General features: G+C 31.1%; 2 protein-coding genes across 5 annotated transcripts; one reads left to right on the top strand and one right to left on the bottom strand.

Annotated features, from left to right (window-relative positions):
- The first annotated feature begins 8,514 nt into the window (after window positions 1-8,514).
- Window positions 8,515-11,589, top strand: LOC137837021 (UDP-arabinopyranose mutase 1). Its single transcript, XM_068645833.1, has 4 exons — window positions 8,515-9,327; window positions 10,121-10,371; window positions 10,489-10,657; window positions 10,959-11,589. The coding sequence occupies exons 1-4, from the start codon at window positions 8,998-9,000 to the stop codon at window positions 11,286-11,288; spliced, it is 1,080 nt and encodes a 359-aa protein (XP_068501934.1). The 5' UTR covers window positions 8,515-8,997; the 3' UTR covers window positions 11,289-11,589.
- A 2,302-nt stretch (window positions 11,590-13,891) lies between these two features.
- LOC137837020 (tRNA (guanine(26)-N(2))-dimethyltransferase 2) lies at window positions 13,892-20,563 on the bottom strand. 4 transcript variants are annotated; one of them, XM_068645832.1, is made up of 14 exons: window positions 20,317-20,563; window positions 20,131-20,234; window positions 19,396-19,743; window positions 19,140-19,227; window positions 18,822-18,943; window positions 18,589-18,728; window positions 18,427-18,499; window positions 17,067-17,155; window positions 16,838-16,943; window positions 15,652-15,864; window positions 15,350-15,544; window positions 15,042-15,119; window positions 14,304-14,499; window positions 13,892-14,164 (listed from the first exon to the last, which is right to left on the bottom strand). In XM_068645832.1, the coding sequence occupies exons 2-14, from the start codon at window positions 20,224-20,226 to the stop codon at window positions 14,151-14,153; spliced, it is 1,758 nt and encodes a 585-aa protein (XP_068501933.1). In that variant the 5' UTR covers window positions 20,227-20,234; window positions 20,317-20,563; the 3' UTR covers window positions 13,892-14,150. The 4 variants fall into 4 exon arrangements, with proteins under 4 accessions (XP_068501933.1, XP_068501931.1, XP_068501932.1 ...); XM_068645830.1 differs by having other exon boundaries at window positions 20,131-20,529; XM_068645831.2 differs by having other exon boundaries at window positions 13,892-14,499; window positions 20,317-20,452.
- Window positions 20,564-22,719: the final 2,156 nt, after the last annotated feature.

Genomic DNA, 22,719 nt, shown 5'->3' with positions numbered 1-22,719 from the left:
AAACCCTAATGTATTTACTTGAATTGAAAATAGCACATTGATTGAGTTGGGCTTGAATGTTCATCTAATATCAGGTAAGGGGATGAACTTCTATTAGTGATGGGTTTGAACTCATATTTAAGTTGTCTTGTCATAAGATATTGTTTGGGTATAGAAGAACTTAATATCTTCCTAAATATTTCATGAAATGTGATCCTGTCGGTTGACCTGAGCGCAAGAGTCTTGCCACGTCAAAGGTTTCTCCTTCTGGATCGGCTTTGCACCACGTTAGCCTCTGCTCCTCACGCCTCGAATCCTCGCGAGAACCTGAAAAAGACAGAGTGGCGCCGCTGTGGCCGATCGCGCTCCGACGCTCAAGTCAGTGACGAAATCACCAAATACTAAGAGAGAAAATCTCAACTCAAGGAACCGTGCAAATATTCTCTCAGCGTACTCAAGTGTTCTGGAAAACGTACCTCAAAATCTGTTAAGAGTTCCTTATATACCTGAGCGTTTCTCTCTCCTGACGGTTACACCTCTGGACACGTGGCTCACATCCAACTGTACACGTGTCACCATCTGGATCCCTCTCCACTTGAGCGTCACTTCTACTCTTCACCCCTTGAAAGCCTTAAGCAAGCCTTCTTGATCTTTCGGCGATGTGCCCCTTTAGGCGGTCTCTAACCACTTGATCGCCTAAAACTCACATACGACGACTATGACATAAGCCTAGTGACCGCCGGTTATTCATACTAAAGATCGGAGAACGCCAACTCAACGGTTGGCGATTACACAAACTTCCTGATGTACTTCCCTTCTGTCAGCCAGGTGTCCGTTCAACACGCATATATTATCGCTTGCTGCCACGTCATCACTTCTGATTACCTGATCGGTACAAAATGTATAACACATTAAATAACCCTTGGAAACATTAATTTGGAATTTGAGTAGAGTAACTCATAAAGAGAAGAAAGTTTTATTGCTCCCATTCAATGTTTGATGGATTCAAAACTTGAGACAAAGAGTACCTACTGTGAAGGACAAAGAAATACTTGAGGATAAGGTGTAAAAAAAGAAGGGGAGTGTAAATAGCAAATCATGTGATTTATAGTAAATATTTGTGCTTTACTGGGAAAATTTACAAAGTGTAAATTTTGTTTTGAATTCTTCTTTTATAAAGCTTTCATGTTAGGCATCAATATGTAAATTGACATCCCAGCTATGTTGCCACCTCAAGTAACAACAATCATTCGCCATCACATAAAAAAATATTATTAAAAGAAAAAAGAAAAAATAAAGAAAATACAAAAATTATGGGGAGATTAGACCAAAACTCATATATTAAAAAAAACGATACGTAGGTAGACTATACATATTCATAAATAATTCTAAGAACAAACTAGATGGAAGCCTATTATACCAATGAAAAGATTCTCTATGAATAAATCTTAAATTAGTCAGTTTATCCGCACACACATTCCCTTCATGAAAAATATGAGTAACCCTAAACCTGATTTTTCCACAACAAATAATACAAGTGTTCCATCGAATACGAAGCATCCACAGAACATCCGGGTCTTGCTACTTGTGGAGGTATTTTTCGTGGGAATATGAAGGAGTTTATTAGTGGTTTCTCTGTGTTTCTTGAAGTGCATACTGTCATGGTTGTTGAGTTTTATGGAGTTATGTATGCTATGGATGAAGCTCAAAAGAGGGGTATTACTAATGTATGGTTTGAATGTGATTTTTCCTTGGTTTGTGGAGGTATTTTCCGTGGGAGTATGGAGGAGTTTATTGGTGGTTTCTCTGCGTTTCTTGAAGTGCAAATTGTTTTGGTTGCTGAGTTTTATGGAGTTATGTATGCTATGGAGGAAGCTCAAAAGATGGAGGAAGCTCAAAGCTTTTACTGCTAGGACTAATGTTCCGTGGACGCTTCGTAATCGATGGAACACTTGTCTTAATTATTGTGGAAAAATCAGGTTTAGGATTACTCATATTTTTTGTGAAGGGAATGTGTGTGCTGATAAGTTGGCTAATTTAGGATTTATTAGTAAAGAATCATTTCATTGGTATAATAGGCTTCGATCTAGTTTGTTCTTAGAATTCTTTATGAATAGGTATAGTCTACCTATGTATCGTTTTTTTTAACATATGGTTTTTGGTCTAGTCTCCCATATTTTTTGTATTTTCTTTCTTTTTTTTTCTTTTTTTAATAATACTTTTTTCATGTGCTGACAGATGATTGTTGTTACTTAAAGTGTTAGCCTAGCTGAGATGCCAAATTGTATAGTGATACCTAACATAACATGAAAGCTTTTTTATAAAAAAAAGTTTTCCAAAAAACAATTAATTTTCACCAAAATCCAACCATAATTCTTTATGAAAAAAAAATAGACTTTTGAGAGCGACCAAGAAGATTTCAATAGAAAATAATGATAATAATAAACAATATTTGCATAAATGAAAAATATATTCAACTATAAAAATTTAAATTAGCATTTTTATTAGATATGGGATCGGGCTTTTCACCGATTACATGAAAAACGCAAGCTTAAATATACTTGTAACACCAATTTCAACTATTAATTGCTTTATTTTTTTCCCTTAAAATAATTATCAAAACAGAACCCAATAAATCTTAGCCAACTTGATGAACTTCTCTAACACTCATTGATCTTCTACTTTAAACAGCTTTTTTGTCATAAAAAAAATAATAAAAAAATGCAAAAGTGGCACTTAGGCATAGCCATGGCTACACTAGCTAGCCCACAATATTTTTTATTACTTCAATTTCTTCTCTTTGAAGCCTCATTCACAATCTTCAACACATAAAAACTCATTCAAATTCAAAGAATTGGTCGTTGGTGGTTTTATTTAACATTCTTTTGCTGAATTCCTAATGTGTAATTAATGTCGCCAAATCTTGAAGTTACTTTCAGTAGGTATAAATTTAATTACTTTGAAAAAAAGAGTATAAATTCAATTAGTGTAAAAAGAGAAGGTATAAATTTAATTTGTACTCACTTTCAACCAATATCTGTGGGTATAAATTTAATCAATTTTATATATAAATTAGAATAATTATTTAAAATTAGAATTTTAGAATTTAGAATTAAAAATTATGAGACAGAATAACATCTTCCTTATTAATTATTAATGGAAAACAATAGTACTATTTTGAGAAATTGAAATGAAATAGTAGAGTAATATTTAAAATAGTGTTTTTTTTGTTTGACTTAAGTATCTTCAAATGAAATTAAAGTCTTTAATAAGAGGTGCCAACTATAAGACATTATTTAATTCTCACATTCCCCTTCTCATATTGCGTTTCTTAGAAATCAAATTTTCAATGAAAGAGTCACTTAATGATGCCACGATCCTTCATTTGCTCACAGTGCTTGTAAGGAAATTATAAAATAAAAGACCTTGATATTTTAAAGTTTGGTTTCACTAATAAATGAACAAAATAAAAATAATGCATATTTTATGAAAAACAATGTTTTCTTTGGTAGCATATGATAATAGAAGAAATGGGAAAAAAACAATAAAAATTATGATAATTATCTCCTATGTTTTGTTTGGTAGAGAAATAATAAACGAGTGAGAAAAAAATGAAAAACATTTGTGAGAAATGAAATAAAAATAATTTTTTTTAAAAGTATTTTTTGTCAAACTTTGTAAATGAATTTCTAGGTCTTAATTATAACTAAATTTGTCAATTGGGTCTAACTTACACTATTTTATCCTAATTGTATGGATTATGGTAATATGTTGATTTGATGAATAGATTATCCACCTATATGTTTCTACACAACCAAATATTATTTTAAGAATTTTTTCCATCAAACATTATTATAAGTTGTTTGTATATTTTTCAATCTAAATGATATCACTTAACAATAATAATAGTTATTTAAACAATTCAAGTTGATTTATTTTGACTTATGGAATGACTATAAATTTGGTTATATCTTTAGTGAACACGAGTTGATGAGAAAATGAAGTTCATGAAACATGTATTATTTTTTTGTTTTTTTTAACTATGGCTTCCCTCTTTTCTTCACCAAATTTTTCCCTCATTTGTATTACTAGATTATTTTGGGTGTAAAAATTTGGGTTAAATCTCGTTATATCAGTAATTATTAAGCAAATACTCTCACGTTCTGTTACAACAATACGACAAATGTCTCCTCTAATTATGATAAAGATTTGTATTGATCTTTATAGTCTTTCTGGAGTAGACACTAATTTCTTTCAAACCATCAATTAATTGTGATTGTCTTTCTTTGAACACTACTCTCGAGATTTAGTGTATTTATCTTGTAATTGGAAGATCAAGTAATCACATCTTGTTTTTGCAATCTACATGTTGGTCTACCCATATTACATGTATATGTCAATTATTCGTTGGATACTTCACTTTTAAATAGACAACAAGCAAACTATCCCCAAATTGATTCAACAAAAGGCAACCCAAAATATTTTATATTATGAAAAAGCACTCCCTACAACATATTTTAGTATCAATGTTTTTGTCATGTCATGCATGCCAAAATTTGTTCTTAATTTGGTATAGCCTCGTACCTTAACCTATTCACCTAAAAATTAATTAAAACTTCGCCAAGTAGTTTTAGAGAATCACACGGGATCTAAAGGCCAACAAAATATCTCATCGACAAATATATCTCAAAACGACACATTTTTTGAGCTTTCTTGATCAATTAGAACCTAGTGTACATTGTGACTCATCATGATTACTACTATAAGGATGGGGTCATCTTTATATGAGATAAGTTTGTCTAAATCATTGTTGAGGAAAGTGATGGCTAGATAAGTCATGTTAGCATGTCATTCTCTAAAAAGGCTCATTATTGAGCCTGTATACATTTTCTTACCAACTAGTAGATCCTCCTTTCATGAAATCACTAGCGATAATATTAAAATCCCCTAAAATAAGGGCTTTTGTGTGCATCAATATTGGTTTGTTGTTGACTAGTTAAAGGAGATTTTTCCTTTTTCTTATCTTTACTTTCAATTTTTGCCTAGAGTCCTTTTTTTATGAGTTTCTCAATTGGAAAATTAAAGTGAAACGTAAGTGTCACAAAACTCACATCACATAATTTGATCACCTCCTACTTATTCGATTTAGTAGGAATCATAACCACTTTGTGATATTCGCATAGTTTACAAGCTTCTTCTTGGTCATAATGAAGGGAGTTGGTTCAATATCCAAATATTCACGTTGATAATCATATGATTGATAATGTCAATCATTATTTTTAGGTGTGAATGCATCATTCCTCCTAAATCAAGTGTTATTCGAGTCTCTTTTCTCAATGTTTTTACTCAAAGAGGATTGAAAACTTTCATTCTTTTCTTCAAATCATTTCTTGCAATGACTTAAGCATTTATGTGTAATGCAATACAAGATCTAACTGCAATCATGTTTTCTATTTTTCTTTATATTAAATACTTCCAAATGGGTTCTGATGTATGCATAATGAATACGGGTGGAAAATGCACCAATCTAGGTCATTTTGTCTCAGTCCGCGAAAAACAAGATGCGCAAGTTGATGGAAAAATCATTCAAACACAACATTCACAGAATAAACAGATAAAAGACCTAGAGTTCTGACTATGAGCATGCATGAAGGTTGGGCATCCGCCAACCCTTATTGGGTCCAAGATCATCTTTGAAGAGTTGGTCAACTCTAGTGTGTACTAAATTGCATAAGGTAGGAATAAACAGGCCTTTAATTAGGCCATGTAGTCTAGGATATTTGGGTCTTGTATTTTGGCTAGGTAGACTAGATATTTGTGTTTGTGTTTAGGCTTTGCAGTGTGTGGTGGTAGACTAGGGTTAGACTTTAAAGTAGTTTTACTAGGGTTTCAATTTGTCTCACTTAAGCCGAAAAAAAACCTTAGGACGTCCATAATCTAAAACGGATGCATGCTTTCCTCATTTTGAGCACATGTTCATATGTGAAAAATGAGTGGAAAAATGTCACTTGATTCACACCCTTTTATAAGCACATGCAAGAATTTAAATTTGATTTCTCCTCCTTTTTCCTTTCCCTTATCCTATAAATAGGAGTCTTCTTTCTTTGTATTTTATACTTTGGAATGAGTAGACTTATGTTTTAGAATGTATATGAGTTTGGAATTGAATGAGTTAATGAATGTATTTGAATAATTTGTTGAATCAAGTTAAATGCAATGTTTGATGAGAAATGGTTATTTGATTTTAAATGATTTTGATTTAGAAATCATATATATGTATATAGATTGACATAATAGCTAAATGACTCAATGAGAGTGTTTGTATAATTTTGAGTAGGAACTTTCAATGTAATGTGTAGATTTATAAATATATGAATTGAATGAAATGTTAGTTTAAAATCTAACAAGTTTATGTAGGTTTTTTCTGCATATCTCGCTCAGGCGAGATAATTCTCGCTCAGGCGAGATAATTCTCGTTCAGGCGAGATAATTCTCACTCAAGCGACAATAGAATGAAAAAGGAGGTGCTCTCAGGTTCGTTTTTGCTCAAGTGAGAAGAAATCTTGCTCAAGCGAGATCTAGGATGAAATTCTGGGTGCTCTCGAGTTCATACTCGCTCAAGCGAGAGAATTTTCACTTGAGCGAAACTCATTCTCGCTCAAGCGAGCAAATTCTCGCTCAAGCTAGACTCTTTGTAAAAAAAATACTGATTTTTTTTTATATTTTCTTTTAAAAGGTTGGTTTATTTCTTTTTGTATAGTTTCTACTTATAAATTATGTAAACTTTTATTTTATTTATATTTTATTGAAAAATCCTTTAATTAGATATTTATGTGACTATTGGATGAAATTTTGAGTGATTTAAATTCTATGCTTTGGTATGATGTAATTGTGTGATTTTGAATATTGTGAGATTTAGAATATGAATTTAATGAAGACATGGTATTTTCAGGAAAGAAAATATCGTGTTAAGATTGTTTAAGATGTGCATTGACTAGAGATTTGTCTAGAAGGAGATATCTTAACTCTCCTGAGATAATGGAATCATATAGATGAAGTTATTCAGGTGGTGAGAGTTGAAAGAGGTTCATATGAATGGGTAAGTTGTTTGAAAAATAACTTACTTGACTTGTTATATGAATTAACCTTGTCATACAAGGAGAGATGATATTGAGATTATTTATGCGCATAGTTGTGTAGATTTCATAGTGAGATAGTATGACAGGTGCATACCTCTAAGTCTAAGTCAATGCATGAGTATTCCAGAAGTAGAGTCAAATGTCTATCTGTTGTGAGTCCGTAGAAGTCTAACATGGAAAAGATGAATTATGATTTTTTTAATAGACACTTGATTGTTTGAGAAATTGTATAAGACTTGATTAATTATGCTTATTAATTTGAAATTGAAATTTTATAGAAATTTTTATAAAGCTAGCTTACCCCGTTATTTGTTTGTGTTTGTTCTTTATCTATGATGATCGTGTTGTACACGAAAGTAGATGAGATTGCAGATAATAGAGTTTCTCAATCAGCATCAGGAGAATGAGATAGTTTTAATTTAAATGTTTTTTTGTTTTTAAAACTTTTGATGTATATATTAAAATATTTATGAAGAGAGATATCTTTTTGAGATATAATTATGAGATAGTTGTATATATTCACATGTTAATTAGATATTGTTTGTTTTATTTTTATTTTATTATAGATATAGGTAAAACTTTATTATAGATATAGGTAAAACTTAGAGATGTTACAATGTATGTTAATTTAATTAAACTATTTACATTATCCCCAAATTACAAATTACATATGTATTAAAAATATGCTAAATTTTATAATAGTTATTTTAAAAATCATCTCAATAATAAGGTTTAATTAGTCAGTAATATAAATATTTTTACACTAATAATTGTCCGTAAATTAAATTACCTCTTTATACAAGAAGTGGCAACTATTTATTAATAAAAATATACAAACTAAAAGAAATTGTTTGGTTTTTGGTACACGGAAGTTTTTTTTTCTCTTTTTTACCATCACAACTATTTTATTCTTGTTCTTCTTTCTTTCTGTTACTCTTTTTCTTTTTTACCCATACATAAAATGAGGCTGTAGATATATTATTATTTTATAAAAAACAAACATAAAAAACATCAAAACTTTCACTCACGTTTTGAATGGTATTCTAAGATTTTAATTGTTTGTGCTTGATGCCCATACAAATAAAAATTCGGTAAATTATATATATTTGTATTTTTCTAAAATTTTGAAGTACAATTTTAGTTTTTTTTTAAAATATTCATTTCTTTTCAATCCAATTTTAAAATATATCATTTTTAAACTATCAAACACTTAAACCAATTTTTTCATAGAAAGTTTTCCATAATCACTTTAAAGATTAAAAGTTTCACCATATAAAAAGCAATAAATTTTCTTAATCAAAAGATCTAAAACTGAATTTGGAAAATTTTAAATAATAAAAAAATATTCTGGGCCCTTTAAGATTCATAAAATACTTTAACCAGCAGTTTCTTCCTCAAAATCAGCCCACACATTCCATTTCTAAATTAAAGCAAGCAAATTTATGATCATTTGATTTGAAGTTTTTCCCAAACCAAAATGTAATTTTGAATCACAGTGGAATGACTCGTGTATGAACAATACTATGAACACATACACATGAAAAACCTCAAATGAAATGTTGTGTTTTGTTTGATGGTGCAGCACTGATGTTGGCCTCTGTGTCTGTTTCTCTCTCCCATCCACAAAAGTTAGCATATCTTGCGGGGAACACATCTTGAAGAAGTCATTGTTACCTTAAACATTCAGACACATCAACCTTTAAAGTTTACACCCCATACTAGTGCCGATAACTTAGGCATTGCACGTGTTACACCCTTCTCTTTCCCCTTAATACTCCTACAACATCCCTCTCTTTCCCTTCAAAAGCTCACTCTTTCTTCCTTCTCTTCACCACACTCTCTTTGGAACATTTTCTGTGACCTTAACCCTGTTGTTGCAATGGCAGCTAACACTTCCAGTATTGCACCCGCACCTCCACTGAAAGATGAACTTGACATCATTATCCCCACCATAAGGAACCTTGACTTTCTTGAGATGTGGAGGCCATTCTTTCAGCCTTACCATTTGATCATTGTGCAGGATGGTGACCCCACCAAAACCATTAAGGTTCCTCCTGGTTTTGACTATGAACTCTACAACCGCAATGACATCAACAAGCTTTTGGGTCCTAGGGCCTCCTGCATCTCCTTCAAGGACTCTGCTTGCCGCTGCTTTGGCTACATGGTGTCCAAGAAGAAGTACATCTTCACCATTGATGATGACTGCTTTGTGAGTTTTTCCAACCATTTTTTTTCTTCTTTTTATCTGGGGGTCTCAATTTTTGTAAATGGAAAAAACCTACATGCGGTTCTACATTAAATGTCAACATGCATTTCCAGAGTGACACTCAAATTTTGATTAAAACACAGAACAAAAAGCATGTGAAAAACCACATCAAAGTTTTGCATTTGTTTGCTCTTTTGTTCGATGTTTGGAGAGATCTTGATGTGATCTTTTGGAACTGAGTGACCTATTTCATGCCTCCATGCAATGATTTTGGTTGCAGATTCACCTGTGCCCTCTAGACTATGGATTCTGTTATTCTGCTCTGTATCATTGTTATTCTCCAAATGTTTTTAATGTGCTTCTTCTGTTTTCTTTTTTCTTTTTGGCCATAGATGAGTTAGATCCATGTTTTATGGTCTTTGATAATGAACTTCCTCTTCAAGGTGTTTAGCTTGTTAGCGAAATACTATTTTGCTAATCTGTACTATGAGATTTGGAAGTTTTAAGCATTGTCTTTGAAAATTGGCTTTCTTCTTACAACTCTACCTGCAAGGGTGTAATTTTTACTGCAAAAAAATTACATTGGTCCATATTCCGTAGTGTTAATTTTGTCTTTTATCTGTTTAATTCACATGCAGCAGTGCCATATCTTCTGTGGACCTTGGATTTTATCAATTGATTTTATAATCATTTGTCTATACTTTATACGATGATTAACATATAACTCTTTCTGCTGCTGCTTTTTTTTAATTAAATTAAATGATTCACTCGTTTATTATTTATTTTTTTGGCCCAGGTTGCCAATGATCCATCTGGAAAAGCGATTAATGCACTTGAGCAGCATATTAAAAACCTTCTGTGTCCATCCACACCATACTTCTTCAATACCCTTTATGACCCCTACAGAGAAGGAGCAGATTATGTTCGTGGATACCCTTTTAGTCTTCGTGAAGGTGCACCAACTGCAATTTCTCACGGTCTTTGGCTCAACATCCCAGACTATGATGCTCCTACACAACTTGTGAAGCCTCTTGAGAGGAACACTAGGTATATATATGTACTATATAACACAGCAATACTCTTATTTTGAACCTTCTACCTAACCAAAACTAAAAAGTTTTAGCCTATACAATTTGGATTGTGACTCTTGTCATTGTGTTCAAGGTATGTGGATACTGTTCTGACCATTCCAAAGGGTACTTTGTTCCCCATGTGTGGAATGAACTTGGCATTCGATCGTGATCTCATTGGACCTGCAATGTACTTTGGTCTCATGGGAGATGGTCAACCAATTGGACGCTACGATGATATGTGGGCTGGCTGGTGCTGCAAGGTCTGTTTCTTTGCTTTATGTTCACTATAAAATTAACAGGGTTTTATAGAAACAGTTCAATGCATGTTTGATAATGCTTAAAATTGTATATAAGTAGAAAGTTGGTAAAATCAAGCAGTTATTTCTTCTATAACATGAACTAATCACACACTTGTTGAATCAGTTCTTGTTATGTTAGCACTTATCAATGCAGAAATAAGCTTAAAATTGTTTTCATTAAGTTATTCTACAAAGTTTTCTTAATAGTTATATGAATGTTATAGCAAAAAACAAATGAGATATTGTGATGGTGGTGGTTCAGGTGATCTGTGATCATATGGGACTAGGAATCAAGACCGGTCTTCCATATATCTATCACAGCAAGGCCAGTAACCCATTTGTTAACCTGAGGAAAGAGTACAAAGGCATATTCTGGCAGGAAGACATTATTCCATTCTTCCAGAATGTTGTACTTCCAAAAGAATGCACCACTGTACAGAAGTGCTACATTGAGCTCTCCAAGCAGGTCAAGGAAAAGCTTTCAAAGGTAGATCCTTACTTTGACAAGCTGGCAGATGCCATGGTTACTTGGATTGAGGCTTGGGATGAGCTTAACCCTGCTGGAGCATCAAAGGCCAATGGCAAAGCATAAAAAACTCTTGTTTAACAACCACTGAAATTGGACAAGAACTGGAACTATTTTTATACTGCACTTTTTTCTGTATTTCTTTTCCATTTACAATTATGTCACTTAAGTTTGCAGCATTGTTAGCTGTAATTCTATTTATGCTTTGAGATTAGAAAGAATAAAGTACATTGGTCTAGTTGTTTTCTTGTGATTTTTGTCCCCTTAGTTATCACCTGCTAATACTGAAGTTCAAGAGAAGCAAGTGTTATAGGAAGAATATCAATGCATGGTTCATTACCAAATCAACAGTGATCGAGTTTCCAAACTAATGTGTTCAGAAAGTTTGATTTTTCTTCTGTAATTTTTCTGCCACTCAAATAATTTCCTTTTCATCAAATGATAGCTTGACTTTCTAAACATAAAAAATTGATAATAATGATCTCCCTCTCACGAGAAGATGAAACAATCCAATTAGAGTATAATTTCCATACACAGACAATGTAAAAAGTTCATTTCATCAACAACAACTATCATTATTAATATAGTTAATTACTATAAAATTCAATATACTTCTCAATCATTACTACTTTGATTAGATAAAGATGTAAAAACTCTGTACAATGTCTGTATGTAGACTATTTATTTATTCAACTAGTTATGTGAAAAATTACAAGTAACTTCGAAAACTTGTCAAACCAACTATTAATGCAGATAGAAATAATTTCTGGCATGGTGAATTTGGAAAAACTAGTGACAGAACAAGACAAGAAAACCAGTACTTTGGTAGAATAAAATTTCCAGTGTCAAATTTTTTTGTTACTAGCTGTTTGATTACTGCAAGACAAAACTTTTGTTGCTGATATTATAGTAGTTTGATTTCTAGCACTGAACTTCGGTATCTTCAATTACAGTGGAGCAATCCAAATAATAGCATATAAACCAAAATACATTACACTTATTATTGTTTGCATTCACATGATTACGTAAACATTCATAGTAGTGTAGCTGCAATGGACACGTTTTCAAGTTCTTTATGTGATGTGGAAGGTTGTGACATTGGTTTAATGTGAAAAATTGTACTGCAGGAGCAGTGGCTAACTGTATTTTGGTTCCATTGGATGGACATCATTGAAAGTTTGTAATAAACTCTGTCCTGTACTAAACTCTGTGACTCGGTTAGCACTGGAAATTTATGTCACATTGGGATATGTGACCTTAGGTGTCTGTAGGTGGTGAATAGCTTTTGGGATTTGAGTTAGTACTCACAGAATATGCCACTGTTCTGTTCTTAACCACTGTTCTGTTCTCAGCCACTGTTGTTTTACTCTCACCGACACTGGTGGTGATTTTTTTTTTAAGAAAAATAATTCAGTGTCTTAAAACTTTATTTTAAACTAATATGACTTCATGGAAAGATAAACAAAGTTTGATTAAATATTATTTTAATTAGAAATTGGATTTGAGCAGTGTCATTCAGCAGGTTAATCACTTCTGTTCATCTGAGTACTTTGAGGGAGAACTTTTTAGCATTGAAGACTCTTTCAAAGAGTTATTTTAACAATGGTGAAGACTCCTTTTATATTTTTTTTTTTCAAATCTTTCTTGTTCGAAGATTTATAAAATAAATAAAAGCTCTACCAAAAATTTATGTATAATCAATGTTATTTAATTACATAAATATTTTTAATCTTATAAGAAATGGAATATAAGTTTTTCTATTCGCCAAAAAATAAGCTTTTTTTAATTTAAAATTTAACCTAACATTATTATATAATGAAATGTTAATTTAATGTGTAATATATTATATTAAAAATATACATTATGATATTATCAATTAAACAACCATTTAGCTAATCCATTACTAATTAATTTGGTTTTAAAGATACTATTGTTAGCTGTTTTGAAATATATTTTAAAGCGAATATTAATTCTAGAACATCTACAATTTTCTATGAAGAATATTTTCAATGAGTTAAAAATGTGTGCCAAGTTATTTTTATACTTCTTAATATTATAAATTCCATACTTTATTAAATAAACTTATGCTTAAATTTTCTTAACTAATATCGTGAAAGCATTTTGTATTGTTTAAAAGATACATGGTATGAAAATAACTCAATAGCAGGCACAAATACAAAACTGAGAAAAACAGAGCATGAATACTGTGTTGGCACACATTGATATTTTGCATCTAACAATGTTTTGTAGACTCAAACCAAAATGTTGAAAAACTGAAACCCTGTAGTATTTAAAATAACAGCACAATCCCCACCATTTAAAACCATTCCTAATGAAATTTAAATATGAAGATAAACTAGTAAACATAGTAGTGTTCTATACATTTACACCACTTCAAGAATCTCAACAAACTAAGATGCCAGTACTTAAAGCTTGGAAAGAACTATGTAATAAATAAAATTGGTTCAATGCACCACATAGATTGCACCTATTCCAGTGACTATTATTTTTTTTTCAAATAATTGTGACTAAAGCCCAAACATTTTGAACATCATTCAAGAACCTGCATACTCAAACTTGAAGTGTCATTATTTTTGACACATGAAGGACACAGAAATCTAGAGAGGACTTCAACAGCTTTATACAAGAGGGAGAGACAGATAAATATGTAGAGCTAAACGTGAAGGGCAATTTTTCAATTTCCTTTTGTATTTTGCTTTTTGCTCAAAGGTTGAAACTTAAACTATAAAAAACAACAAATAAATAGTCACTAGAAAAAAATACTCCACAAGTTACAATTTCCACAATAATTCCAAAAGCCAAAAGAAATGAAGACATTCTAACATCTAATTTGATGCAAGGTGCCCTAATCTTCCCCTCAGCATTTTGCATACTTCTTAATTGAGAAACAAGGCACATTTTCTACTTTTACTCGTTTAACTCTGCAAAATTTAGTGAAGAGAAATGGATTTCTTTAGTAACCATAAATTTAGAACCCATGATCTCTAGATTGATGAAAATAATTTTGAAACTTTTTGAGCTAAGATGTGACAGTATCATCTTCGGTCCTTGGCTTCTTACTTTTCGGTTCTTCATCGTCTTCCTGATTGATAACTCCATTGATTGCTTCAGGACCCAAAAGAGAGACATGCTTGCTAGTAATTTGACGACCTGCCCTCAGTTTTGGACCCCAGTGTCTTTCAGGATTTGGAAGAAAGCGTGCAACTTTCTTAGCTTGAGCCTTGCTGAGAGATGATACAGCACGAGCAAAATTAGCCTGAAAAGGACATAGACAAGAAAAGTTTTAGTCACCATCACTACACCTTATCATAGTCCAACCAAACCAAATGCCAAAATATGAACCATGACCAAAGTCTAAGTTCATGGAAATTCATTACATGGCCCAAAGTCTCGTTATACAATAATTATAAATAACAATTACATGAGAAATAATTTCCCATGTCTTAGTTCATGGTTTTAACTAAAATATGCTTAATAACTTATTGGAAGATGTTTGTGGTGCTCAGTGCTTCATAATACCAAGTTTGGCCAACCAAAATTTTGTAAAAAGCATAAGCTTTCCACTTAGCATTGATCCACTCATAAAAACTAATCTTTACAATTTCTAAAAGCATAAGCTTTTGATTGCTTCTAACTCGGCCACCATAATCTGTTCACACATCTTAGTAATAGATGAAATTCTCCTCCATAACTTGCTTGAATTAGCCACCCAATAGCACAAAATAAAAATGTTGGGATAAATAGAAGGGAAATAACCCTACATCTTGCATGAGACCAAAGCTTTAATGATTAACATACCTGTAGAACAGGTTCCTTTGCAAGTATGATGCTTCCTGGTTGATCTGCTGGCTGAGGCTTCACTGGATGATTTTTTACCTGAAGGGAGAGATAATCAAAGAACAATGAGTAAAATGCAAATCATTCTTTCAAAATTTTCCCAGTATACCCAAGCAAAACAAATAAGTTCTACTCATAGCGTCTTTAAATGGGGCAATGTGTTCTATCTAGGAGTGTTTTATATATACATGTCAGAAAAATCAAATTCTATAGCAAACAACAGAGCCAACATATAAATGAAAAAGTTTCAACCATGTGTGATCACTTACCCAGCAGCGCATAATATCCCAAATAACATCCATGGGTGCATCTGATTTGAGCCCCAATGGATTAACATGAGTTCCAGATATACGATAGCCTGCATTGATCAATGCAGAACGGAACATAATTGCTGATGGAGAAGTGCATTTGAGGGTTGCACAGAGGTTGTGAAGACTCAAAAAGAGGGGAACATCAGGCAATTCCTGTAAAGAATATGCTCATTTAATATTAGAGTTTAGAAGATTTGGGCAAACCAATGTAACATAAAATGTTATGTTCATGTGTCTTAAATGAACATGGAAACACACACCTCTGATATTGTAGTCAACACAGCTGAAATACGATCATAAGCTGGATATCTGTCTTTCATAGATTTTACATCTGCTAGAATAGCAGCCACCCATTCTTGGTCGTGGATAGGAGCAGACCATATAGGACCACCCATATTAAACTTTTTCCCACAATCAGTGCATTCTTGAGGAACAACAGGACCAAAGCCAGGCAAATATCTGACGCTGGTATTCTGAATAAGTAAAAATGAAAATAAGTTCCTCCTCTCAGCACGTCATGGCTTTTATAGTAAATGGAAATGATGAAATAGATTAAAGAGCCATGAAAGCAACAAGTAGGATAACATGCCAGCCCTTTGGTCTATTGCTAAAGAATAACCCCAATCTAAAAACACAGAAGAGAACAATTAAATTTAGGTATAACTAGATAACTTCCCATGATGTAGTAATATTTTACACTTTTTTTCATTTTTGTTCAAATATTGTACCTAACTCCCTTGCTTTCTTTAAGGTAATTGTGTGTATGGTTCATGCATAAAAGGAGAGGTATGTGTAATTTCTTTAGTAAAAGGGTGTCCAAGTGTAAGAACCTTATATAAATTAAATCTGATTTTCCAAATATGTATGGTGTAATTAGTACTAAGCTCAGAGGTCAGTGTATTTCTCTTCAATTTATTTTGCTTTTTATAAATGTGATCCAGGCAAACCTCACCAGCACTAAACTCCATATATGACATTAAACACAAACTGAAAGTAAAAGTAACACTTCCTGAAATCGTAATAGAATTGATTATCCACCACAACTCCATATTACATGTTATACTTTTCAAAGAAATAACAACTATAAAAAGCTATGTATATTGAGAATAGCTAAATGCCCCCTACAAGGCTAGTTTAACTTTTACAATTTTTTTCTTGTTACTCTTGTTCATCCCTTGCACAAAAAAGGAACAGATGGATAAAACATATGAATCCTGCTTCTCTAAAGTGAGTAACTCACTTTAGAGTGTAAAGTAATATCAGTCATTGATGAGAAAATTAATATTCAAAATTACATGCATATATACATAACAAATCATACAAATGTCAAAAACAGCTTACTATCATGGCAATAGGTCTAGGTGTACAAAGAAGTTAGAAAATAGTGAATCAGAATGTATTACATGTCCAAATGATGACATTAACAGACTAGAATAGGGTATAAACCTTGGAAATGGTCCTTCCAATGGGCTGTAGGTGGAAAGAATCACAACCAGTGCACTGATAAACATATGAAAGCTTTAGGGGAGTGTTTTTCATGGCACTGGCAGAACTGCAACCAATTAATTCGTCTTTCAGTCATGATAAAAAAAATTATATTTTGTCACAATCATAAATCTGCAGACACTAACAAAATATTTACTGAAGGACATGATAACAAAAGTAGAGGACTTACGTATATATGCGAACAAAAACACGTAGATAAAAATTCATCTGAACGGATAGCACAGGAACAATATACCTCTTGTACCGATTAGCATGACTCTGCAATTGGTAAAAAATATGACATGTAAACCTTCAAAATATAGATAGATATTAAACCATTCACACTTTAGCACAATATTTTGGTCTTTGATGACTGATTGGCTATTTAACATCAATCTAGGCATCCAAATAACAGGAGGATACAAATTTAAGTAATAAACAAACATTCAAGATGTTAGGGTATCATTATGCATGCTGCATCTCGATATGTATTCAGGAAGTAAATGACTTTATTTTTACATTGCACAGTTAGCCAACTACTCCCCCAATTGTTTTCTTTTCCTGATTTAAATTAATATTGCTTGAGTTTTCTTATTGCCATTTCATCGGCCCATCAAATTGCTAAAGAGTATATAGCCTTATCCCCTCTTGCGATTCCTCTATTGCATTAATTCACTTGGCCTTATTGGTAAAGCAAATCCATAGTTCCATCATCAACATGACTAAAGGACAGCACAGATACTCTCAGTAAAACAAATTCATAGTTAATTCCCAAATCTAACATAGACATCAGGAATAAGATAGTTTATGATTCAATCAAATAGATATAGATAGATATAATAATTTCAATGCATGCAAACAACAATTTTCAAATATGATGCACCAGTTCAATATATAGTTTTTATTCTTTCTATTAAAGTATCCTACCCATACTGTACCTGTCTCAATAAGAAATTTTCAATTCCTTGTACTTGTATCACATTTTGTATGCATGCCTCTCTTAGGGTACAAGAATACAACTAGAAAGCTGCGAATTGTATAGAACATAAAATTTTCATCTATATGTTACTACATATTAGAAAACATACTATAGACATGAAGCTTTTGAATTGTACTTTATCATGACATCTTCTCAAAATATTACCATTCTTACACAAGTATTATTGGGGACATTTGTTTTGGTTTATGGATAAAATATCATAAATATATTAACAAAAAGGATACTTGTAATTTTCTGGAATTTTTTTCTCTAAGAAAGATTGTAAGATGAAGTACCAAAACAGAAAATCAGAACCAAAAAGAAAATGCAACATTTACAGCATCATTTATTACACGTTGTGTAAGAAAAAGAGCTTCTGATGCTCATCAACTCTAACATTATCTCAAATGCTAACAGATGAATTCATTTCAATGACATTGTTGTACAAGTAGCTAGCCACCAAAGAACAGATAACCCAAACAATCCCCAAATAATAGTACGATTTTATACTGATGAGACAATCATATATCTATTTTCCTTGAAAGAAATTCCACGTTATATATATATATACCTCAATGCAAGCCAGCACAATCCTCAAAGCCATTTCATGGCAATATTTCCCTCTCAATGGGTATGATCCATATCTAGTATGAATAGCAATTGTTAGATGTTCAGTTCACCAATTAAACAAACGCCAAAGAAAGTTTATAGCTAATAAGAGTAATAATATTACTTTGAATAGCAGACCTCCCCATTTCCCCCACAGAGCACAGCCATGTCTGTTGCAGTACACATCAGCATACCTCCATCAGCAACAGATTGAACTGCTGAATCCAGAAACACAGAAGGTGAACCATAAGGATCAAGATCAACCTGAAAAAAACAGCACACATAAAGATCATGAAAAGCACAATTCCTTCGAGATTAAAAGGTTAACACAAGTACATAACAGTAGCATCCACTTACCACGTCAAATTCTTTAGGATGGGTTAGCATATATACACGAGCGTCGGCAAGATGAGACTCCACTTTTGCAACTGCAACTGAACCATTGAATTTGATGTTTCTTCTGCAAGCATCAACAGAAGCTGCCAAATGCAAAAAAAAAATTGTAGTAAGCATGCAGATGCTTAAGCTTACAAATCAAATTGCACTAATCTCAAAACAGATAGTATCAATTGTAAATACCCAATGAGCAGACAAACCATACAAAGGCAGAACTTTCTACATTTAAAACCATAAAATAAACTACAAGGACATATAAGCTGAAAAACCGTGAAGCACCTTGATCGTTGTCCACAGCCACAACCTGACCAATTCCATCCACTTCGCGGGCATATCTGAGAGACCTTAGCCCAGATGCAGACAAAGCCTGTGGGCAGGTAAAAGAAGAATTATATTATACACATCATACTTGGTCTGGATCCGAATTTCAGTGAAAAATATTTAAATTAAATCAATATTGAGACAACAATGATGTTGGTGTCAAGATGACGTCAAAGAGTTTTTATATAAATGAATTCTAGCAACTATACAAAACCTCAAGAACTCTCGGGGGCTTCAGTTCCCTCCGTCCTTTTCCTTCTGAAACATTGATTTGCCCTTCTGTAGTGCTGCATTCTTCAGTAACCTTAACTGAATCTTCTTCCACAGTGCTGCATGGTTCTTCTGGAGATATCTCTTCCTCTACTTTGTGTTCCCCATTAGATTTATGATCTTCTTCTGGAGTTGTGTCAGGTACTTCCTCCTTAACCAATTCAGAAGGTTCATTATTTTCAGGTATCTTTGGCGCCCCTTTTGTTCTCTTGGACAAATGTGCCTCGTGCTCTTGCTTCCTTTTCGATATAAATGTTCTCAAAACAGCGATTGATAAATCCCTGTTATTAACCTAATAATCATAAAGAAGGAAGAAGGATCAGTCTACACTGAACGAATATTGAATACATCAGTTCACCCCTAGAATAAAAAGTTAAAAACATAAACAGAGGAATTACATATAAACGTAACAAAAGAGAATGAACAATGACTTGATGATAAAATCATACTGGTAAGCATCTTAATAACCAATAACCGTCATCTCAAACAAATTGAAAAGGCGCTAACATCATCCAATTCTTCAACTTTCAACATTTGCTTATCATGAAACATACAAAAGCTGTATCCGATTAAAGAGGGAAAACTACAAATTTCAACTGGGTTTTTCAGCACAGGCAATATTTGAAAGCCAACCCCAAAAAACTAAAATTTATAAAAATAAAAAGGCAAACTTCATCACCTGAGTTTTGTTATAGAAAACTTCATTTTTTGCGTGCATAAGAATCTCAGCTTCTCCTTCCTTGATGATTTTGTAATCATTGAGATCTGAAGACATTGTGGTTCCTATATCATGCAAAAACAAATTCAGGGTGTGGTCCTTCTCCTCTGCTCGTTCTATGGTTTTGGAGCAGAAAAAAGACCAAACCTTGAAAAGAGGAAGAGGGTTTGTTCCGATTCTAGTTCTAGTTGCTGTAACAAGCTTCAATTGCAGTTTTAGAACGTGGGAATGGGTAACCAACATAGCAAGGGTTTATATACATGGCTTTCAATTGGGGTAACTGAAAACCCTATTGCGAAATTTTCGATTTTTCTTACGAAACAGTTTTTATTTCTTCTTAAACCCTAACTGCAACACACTATCTCGTAGGGTCAAAGTCAAAAAAAAATTTACCAAAAGTCGTAAATTACAGAAACGAGACTTTTTAAGAAAATATATTAAAAAGAGTAACTATTATGTAGTCACCTTGTAATATAAATTATCGTCAATAAATTTATTATTTATGTAATATTACGTAAATCTTAAAATCAATAATTTATATATAATTGTTTTAATTATATCAATCAAAATTATTTTATTAACTTAAAAATAGTATAATTATAGCTATATTACTTTAAAATAATGGAATTTGTTAAAATCTCTATTTTGAGTAAGAGTGCTTTTAACTATGAAAATGTTTTTAAAAGTTTCTTCCAAAAAAAATATTGAATTTTTATTCATGAATTTAATTCTTGAATATTGCGCTTCAATCTTAAATTTTTATTCATAAATTATTTTTATATTTTGTGTTTAAAATTTGAATTTTTATTCATGAATTTGATTATTGAATTTAACACTGAAAAATAATTTAAAAAATCTTATTTAGATGAGAATACTTGATATATTTTGATACTAGACATATATTAGAATATATGAATTGTTATATAACATCTTTTCTTAATGATAATAATGTTTTCTCTATTTGAGATATCAATTTTTAGAAGATAATCTTAATAATTTCATAATTGAGACATCAATATGAATAACTCTTATAATAACTTTTATATGTTGCATCAATATCAATTAATTCAAACTATTATGTTTTTATTCATTTATGAAGGAGAGTGTGAGAAAGATTAAATTTAATCTTAATTTATCAATTGAAATCTTTAAATCATTTACTTTGTTTTCTGAATTTTGACAATTAATTAGATATCGATTTATAAATTATTCATCAATAATAAAACGAATTTAGATATCAATATTTTTTTTTAGTTTCTAAAATAATATATAATTTGATCAATATAAAAATTAATTATTTTTTATCTTTAAAATTAATTTTTATTTAATTATTATACAGTAGTAGATAACACATGTTAAATATCTACTCAACTCAACTATTTGACTCAAGGATTTGAAAGATTTCTATGTTATAATTATATTCATTTTATTCATAAAATATATTCATAAGATAATCATAATTTCAATTCAATGGGTATATTAAGATATATCTATATCACACTCTAGTTAACTTTATGTGAAAACGTTAAAAGTTTAAACTTTTTCAACTCACTTATTAAACAGATTAATCCAAAAATAGGTTACTTTAATAATGAGTTGGAGATAATTCATTAGTATAGAGTCAACTTGAAAAATCTAAATATCACAAGTTCAACTTCATAAAAAAAACATCACAATTATGTTCAAATTAATACCTCCAAAAAAAATTTAGAAAATTTTTATTTAACATTAATAAATTATAAAAAATATAAAAAAATTACACACAAAAAATTGAATAAAATAATTAAATAGTAACTAATTTTAGAGATAAAAAATAATTAGTTACTAATTAAGTTAAATATTATTTTATAAACTAAAACTTATCAGTAGTTTCTATTATTAATAAAAAAAATTATAAACTATTTTTTAAATTGATATCTAACAATATTTATCAAATTTTAACTACTAATTATTTTATATTTTAAATTAATCTTTAAATGTGACTAATTTACAATTAAATTAATTAGTAACAAAAAATTTAATAAACAAAAATTAAATTTTAAATTTTTATTAATAATATAAACAAATTTAAACATGAATAACTTTTAAATTTATAAATTATTTACTAATTAATTATCTTTTATATTTAAAATTAGTTTTTATTTAATAAACAAATTTAACTTAGAAACGTACACCTCCAAAACACTTTCAATTGAGATCAATGACATATAAACCAAGAGCAATGGCACAGCATCTATATAATGTTAAGAATAAAGGACTATTATTTTCATTTGCAATGTTTGAGAAATCAAACAACCATATTCTTATTAATTTTTCTTACTTATAAATTAGTAGTGTTAACACGATAATATTCTTATTAGTTATTGTTACTTATGAATTAATAGTGTTAATGATAATTTTAATAGTGTTAGATGTAAATGTATCTACAAATATCTAATCAGGATATATTGTTAATTCAAAAGTAATAAAATCAATGCTAGGATAAAATTAACATTTAAAAATGTTGATGTAAAAAAAACACTAATTTTTGAAGGTATTGATTCAGTAAAA

This window comes from Phaseolus vulgaris, chromosome 4, assembly GCF_051622355.1.
Source record: "Phaseolus vulgaris cultivar YP4 chromosome 4, ASM5162235v1, whole genome shotgun sequence".
NCBI classification, from domain to species: domain Eukaryota; kingdom Viridiplantae; phylum Streptophyta; class Magnoliopsida; order Fabales; family Fabaceae; genus Phaseolus; species Phaseolus vulgaris.
This window is presented reverse-complemented; position numbering and strand designations above follow the sequence as displayed.

Coding starts and splice junctions, on each gene's coding strand:
- LOC137837021 (XM_068645833.1), top strand. CDS start 8,998: ATGGCAGCTAACACTTCCAGTATTGCACCCGCACCTCCACTGAAAGAT. Junction 9,328..10,120: donor CCATTGATGATGACTGCTTT/GTGAGTTTTTCC, acceptor TTTTTGGCCCAG/GTTGCCAATGATCCATCTGG. Junction 10,372..10,488: donor CCTCTTGAGAGGAACACTAG/GTATATATATGT, acceptor ATTGTGTTCAAG/GTATGTGGATACTGTTCTGA.
- LOC137837020 (XM_068645829.1), bottom strand. CDS start 20,412: ATGTTGGTTACCCATTCCCACGTTCTAAAACTGCAATTGAAGCTTGTT. Junction 19,744..20,130: donor TTTTCTATAACAAAACTCAG/GTGATGAAGTTT, acceptor TATGATTATTAG/GTTAATAACAGGGATTTATC. Junction 15,545..15,651: donor TGTTGACTACAATATCAGAG/GTGTGTGTTTCC, acceptor TATTCTTTACAG/GAATTGCCTGATGTTCCCCT.